Source organism: Cyclopterus lumpus, chromosome 21 (assembly GCF_009769545.1).
Source record: "Cyclopterus lumpus isolate fCycLum1 chromosome 21, fCycLum1.pri, whole genome shotgun sequence".
Classification (NCBI taxonomy): domain Eukaryota; kingdom Metazoa; phylum Chordata; class Actinopteri; order Perciformes; family Cyclopteridae; genus Cyclopterus; species Cyclopterus lumpus.
Genome location: NC_046986.1, coordinates 20,975,956 through 20,981,955, shown reverse-complemented (window position 1 = coordinate 20,981,955; position 6,000 = coordinate 20,975,956). Strand labels below are relative to the sequence as shown.

At 42.2% G+C, this 6,000-nt stretch overlaps 1 protein-coding gene across 1 annotated transcript in view; it reads left to right on the top strand.

Annotated features, from left to right (window-relative positions):
- znf385b (zinc finger protein 385B) overlaps positions 1–6,000 on the top strand; it is a 43,476-nt gene that overhangs the window by 28,339 nt on the left and 9,137 nt on the right. Inside the window, exon 4 of the mRNA XM_034561673.1 lies at positions 2,719–2,738. Coding sequence (XP_034417564.1) covers positions 2,719–2,738 — 20 coding nt within the window. The remainder of the gene's footprint in view (positions 1–2,718; positions 2,739–6,000) is intronic.

Below are 6,000 nucleotides of genomic sequence, written 5' to 3'. Positions count from 1 at the left end.
TGATAAGGTTTAGTAGTCTCATTTAGCCACTTGTTAGCAAACGCTTCTTCTTCAAGACACATCAAAACTTCAAAATTCACAAGAGGTGTTTTTATTAACATTTTATCTCTTAGAACAACACTTTAAATCTTGTAAACTTATGTAAACCACAGGCCTTATGTTCAAAACATCATTGACTTTGAGACGAGGGAACCAGAAGTGTAAAACTGCTGACTCCTTTCCGGTTTTAGGACTCTCTCCTGCAGACATTATGCATTAAGCTTCAGACGCAGTTAAAGAAGTGCTTCTGTTGAAACGTGCTGACGCCTTTACTGCGTCTACTCCTCTGTGGCTGGAGTCGGTTACAGTGATCAACTGAAACATATGATATCACACTTTGTTATTTACTTGAATGTGTGTTGTATTAACTGTCAACCAGCTGGCTTTGTGCGCCTCAATTTCTCCCCCTCACACACACACACACACACACACACACACACTTGTGCTCTATGTAATAAGAGACAGTGTGAACCGACACCAACTGCAACAACACACACACATACACACTCGCTCTCTTTCTCCTTCAGTGTGTACGTCTCCCTCTTTTTCTCTCTCTCTTTTACCCTCCCTCCCTCCCTCACACACACACTCTCTCTCTCGCTATCTATCTTTCGTCCGCAGGGATAAAGTTTCTTCTTCATGGAAGAAATGGCAGCAGAGGATTAAGAAGAAGTAACACACACACACACACACACACACACACGCGCACACACAAACACACACCTGACACTCAGGGTTTGGGCGTTCAGATAGCGATGACACATGCCACTCTTAGTCCAGTCACCTGATACTCTCTCTCTTACACACACACACACACACACACACACACACACACACACACACACACACACACACACACACACACACACATACTCTGAGTGGTGGGTGTGCGTGGCTTTTGCTCTTTGGTTGGTAAAAAGACGAGAACAGATGAACAAACACAGACCGAGGACAGCAGAGTAGAATGCACATGGACAGAGTGGGGAAGAAAAAGTGAATCTGGATCGAGGGTAAAGAAAAAAAAAGACGTCTGGTTCAGGTAGGAACCTTTGATTTAAATGAATGCCATCCTCTTCGGGGCCGTCCTCCTCTTCCTCAGCCTCAGACTTTATCACTTCCTGCTGTCCGTGTGAGAAATGTCTCTCGCTGCTGTCGGTTTCACTTTAACTGCAGCCGTTCACATCACTTCACGGTCTGATTACCAGCACCAGATGCTCAGTTGGATGAGGATATAATGAAGCTGTAATAATGATATACTGACACCCACACCACAGAAAATACCACGTCGCACAACCCACCTCCAGTACGCCACTCACACCTTCATCCTCCAAGTGTGTTATTTAATATTGAGTGGTGGACCGGATTTGAGCATCATATCTGGAAAAAATTAGGATAAAAGAATGCCAGATGTGTTGTTTGAGATCCTCTGTGTCCAACTAGATTGTCTTTTGTTATATTATATTTGTGTATAACTTAATTCCTTTGGTTGTCAGTGGATTGGAATAGATTTAGTATTCCTTGTTCTTGTGATTTTCTATGCAGACAAAGCAGTATCGGAAGAAGTATTCAGATGAATTACTATCAAAAGTAGATAGTGCGATAGTATATGTATATATATATATATATATATATATATATACATATACTGTATATCTGTATCAATTTACAGTATATATGTGTGTGTATAATTATTATATATATATATATATATATATATATATATATATACTGTATATCGTAGCACATTTTATAAAATGTTACTGTTGCACTAACTTAGAAAGCATAATGCGTTGTCATCATGCTTTAAACCTAAAATCTGCAATTCTGTCACTGCATTTATTAAATATGATCTCTCTTTAATTTATGATGCATTAGTTTAGTTTATTGTTCATAACTGTGTCCTAATCTCATCAGTGCAGTGAGAATAAGCCGCTCTGTTTCAAAGCAAACATTCAGGTTTCATGTCTTATTTCAGAGACACAACTGATATTTTTTACCCCACTATAAATATTTAACATTTTACTCCAATACATTTTTGCAACATCCATAATAGCTGCTTTTAAGATACAAAAGAAACCCATTATACATTCAAATCCAACATGATAGAAATAGTTGCTCCACCTCAACATTATAATTCTGCGTGTAGTTTTTGCATTAGGGATAATAATAAAATGCACATTAATATAAAATGTACGTCATTCTGCAGCATAATGAGTACTATTTCTGTAGATTTGGCTCCTGAAATTAAAATGTAAATAGAGGACTCTTACTACTTTTATTATAAAAATATCAGTCAACTGCAAATTAGCAAACTCATCAGATTATTATTTAGTATTTGCTGCTTGGTCTCCTGTTTCATAACCCTTCCTCTTCAGTGGAGCAGTCTGTGTCCGACGGGATGGTGAGCTATAAGTTCCTCTGTTTTAGATTGTTCCATCTCTTTATTCCCTCAGAGGTCAGCTCTGTCAACTCGGTTTACTAATGAATCTTCTCCTGGGCTTCAAGTGAATCCGCCATATGTGTTGAAGCTGAAGTCTGCACAACAACAAAAGAGCCAAGTTGATGAACGACTACACGCCTGCTGCAGGACATTAAAGTATCTCTGTCATTCAGAAATACACCCACTGAGACACTTTGATATCTGCGTTAACATATTTAGAGCGTAACTGTTTCACAGAGGACCCCCCCCCCCCCCCCCCCCCTCTCTCTATAATACTTCCTTTTTTTTCCAACTCAAATCAGCATGCAGCTCATCGTGCCAGACGTCGTTCTGTCGCAGCCCTTCGCAGGAGGTTCAGGATGCGCAACAGCAGCGTGCTGCGCAACAGTCACAGCATTTTAAGCTGTTGAGTTGAAAAATGTCAAGCTATGTGTATAGGAAAATGTTGGTCTGCAAAAGTATCCCTATTATTTAAGTGCACCACGGTGTCTTAGTCCCTTCATTGCTGGAGGTGTACTGTTTTCTCTCCTCTCTACTAAATCATACTCTCATTTGTAGAAAAGCAAACCAGAAGACAAACCCAAGCACACACAAAGGGTAAGAGAATGATATTATGGTCATTTATTATTGCATTTTTTTTTGCGTTAAAGCAAAACAAAAAGGGGGATCCTTGAGGAGGTTCCTGAAATGGTGATATTATATATATAAAGAATATCAACCATGCAGTTAACTGAAGTTGTTTGATAAACCATCACCAGCACAAATCATTATTCCAGAGTATTTATAAATGTATTATACATCATTCTTTTTAAACTGCTGTGGTGCATATTGGCTCATTAGTGCACCTCTCCACACGCTCGATCACTGCACATAGTAATTTTTTTTCTACCCGTGGAAACAGCAGGGATGTTCAGTGTGCCAGTTCCTGCAAATACATGTGACGTTCATCCCATTTGGATTCATAAACCAGTGGGGGGAGAGGGACGGGGGACGGGGGGGCGGGGGGGGGGGGACGGGGGGGGTTATGTGAGTAATTAAATATCAGACACACTTCCTAGCAACCACGGCCCTTGGCTAAATTATAGGGGCAGTTTGTGACAGATGACACAGAGCTCTGCAGGTCAGATCGGTTACAGGAGCCTCAGTCTGGAGCTGATGATACAGCAGGGCACTGTGTTAGATTTTCATTCTTACATCTTCATCACATGATAACGTGTGTGTGTGTGTGTGTGTGTGTGTGTGTGTGTGTGTGTGTGTATGTGTGTGTGTGCGTGTGAGGTGCAAATGCCAGAGATAACCCTGGCTCCAGCCACAATCATAAATCTTACTGCAGCAGATAAAATTGGACTGGCCAGCAGGAAACTGGACACTGGACGCACTAAGAATCAGAAAGCGTTATACAATGAATCCAGAGGCCATTTAATCTCAGCAGCTGCTGATGCCAGCACACACTGCACCGGGAAAGGACACTTTGATCACTGACAGGTTTAGAACTGCATTTTAAAAAGTTCTGTGTTTAATTGCTAGCTCTGCCCATCTTCACGCTGCATTAGCCAGGATAAGTACTGGTGTGCAAAGCCGTTAACCTCCTCTGTCGGTGTATTTAACTGCTAAAGAGGGAGAGTTTATGGACAGTTGGTGACAGGAGTTTAGCGACCAAGATATAGTATCTAGCTTGCCTGCTCTGAGAACTTGTTTCCCCCTTCAGTTACTCTTTATTGAATGGAATAATGTAGCAGTATTTATTTCTCTCTCCTTGTATTTGATATGATCTATCAGCTATATTACAAGACTAAACTGGACCTTGCCAGTGCCGTACTGGTCTAAACTATTTCAACCCTCTCTAAACTGAGAATGTCAGTTTGTTTACATGTGGTGCCACGTGAAATAAAAAAACAGCCTGGGTTGTTACTTCGATGTCGGACGGTTTTCAATTCTCGTCCGTCTCCATGCGAAGGAAGTAGCAGATGTGTGGCAGTATTTATAGCAGCTCCTTAGATCAGCAACTTACTGTAAGACAGAAGGGTTACTGTGCGGGTGTGTGCGGATGTGTGTTGTAACAAGATCTCAGAGGACAGGAGGACAGAATTAAAACGACCCTGTCACCACATCGTTCATAACACACGCACATACCGAAACATATCTCCTATTCATACTGATCATACAGGAAAACATGTATGGCTGCACTCTTAATACGACTTAATATGACATGATTAAGCACGGGATATCAATCACTGGATATTTGAGTACAGCGTGAAAGGACATTGAAAAACTGACACTGGAACATTTTTCTTTTTTATGTAACGGCTAAAGCAGTCAGGGAAAAGGGTCCTTGAGGGGGTTTGAGTTGTCCTTAAGGAGGTTCAAATGGCCCTTGAGGTAGTTTCAGAGGTCCTTGAAGAGATTGTAAGGCTTCCATTGTTCCAGAGTTCAACACTGGTGACGACTGTCTCCGATGGTCCTTCAGGGGTTGGTTCCTGAGGTAGTTTCAGTGGTTTAGTTGGTTCTTATGTAATGTGTGTTACAATGTCCTGAAATGTCTTTCCAAGGTTCCTTTTAAGGTGGTTAAAATGGTCCTTGCCTTGGTTTCAAGGCTTGAGGAGGTTGTAAAGGCTCAGGAAAGGGGTTTAGAAACCACCTCCCACCACACCTCTCCGATCACAAAATTGGGGGCCCCAAGTGTCATGGTGAAGTCTTTCTTAATAAAGCGTCCAGGTCACTCAAGTCTTTTGGATCTGGTTTTGTGTAAGTGGTCCTTCAGGATGTTTTGAAGTTTCTTTAGGTTGTTTCAGTGAGTCTTTCAGGAGGTTGGAGGGATTCCTCTGTCCCACAATGCAATGACTCATAAGTTGATAGGAAGGAAAATATGTCAGCTGGTTTGGTGGTGTACTTCAGTCATTTTTTTGTCATGACCTTTGTTACGGTTTAGTTATTGAGAATCTTTTCAAACATGCTCTAAATCAGTTTAGTGACTTTCCCCAAACCTCCTAAACTGACCCACAGACACCTAGAGGGTCACATGGCCGACCCCCTTCTGAGACCCTAAACTGACCCACAGATACCTAGAGGGTCACATGGCCGACCCCCTTCTGAGACCCTAAACTGACCCACAGACACCTAGAGGGTCACATGGCCGACCCCCTTCTGAGACCCTAAACTGACCGACAGACACCTAGAGGGTCACATAGCCGACCCCCTTCTGAGACCCTAAACTGACCCACAGACACCTAGAGGGTCACATGGCCGACCCCCTTCTGAGACCCTAAATTGACCCACAGACACCTAGAGGGTCACATGGCCGACCCCCTTCTGAGACCCTAAACTGACCCACAGACACCTAGAGGGTCACATGGCCGACCCCCTTCTGAGACCCTAAACTGACCCACAGACACCTAGAGGGACTATATAATAACGCAAACAAAATTTCACAAGGACTTTGGTGGTGACAGTCTACAGGAGTTCACATTTAGTGTTTCAGCATTACATATTCATTGTGGCGGCATTATTTAAGGCAACGCTTA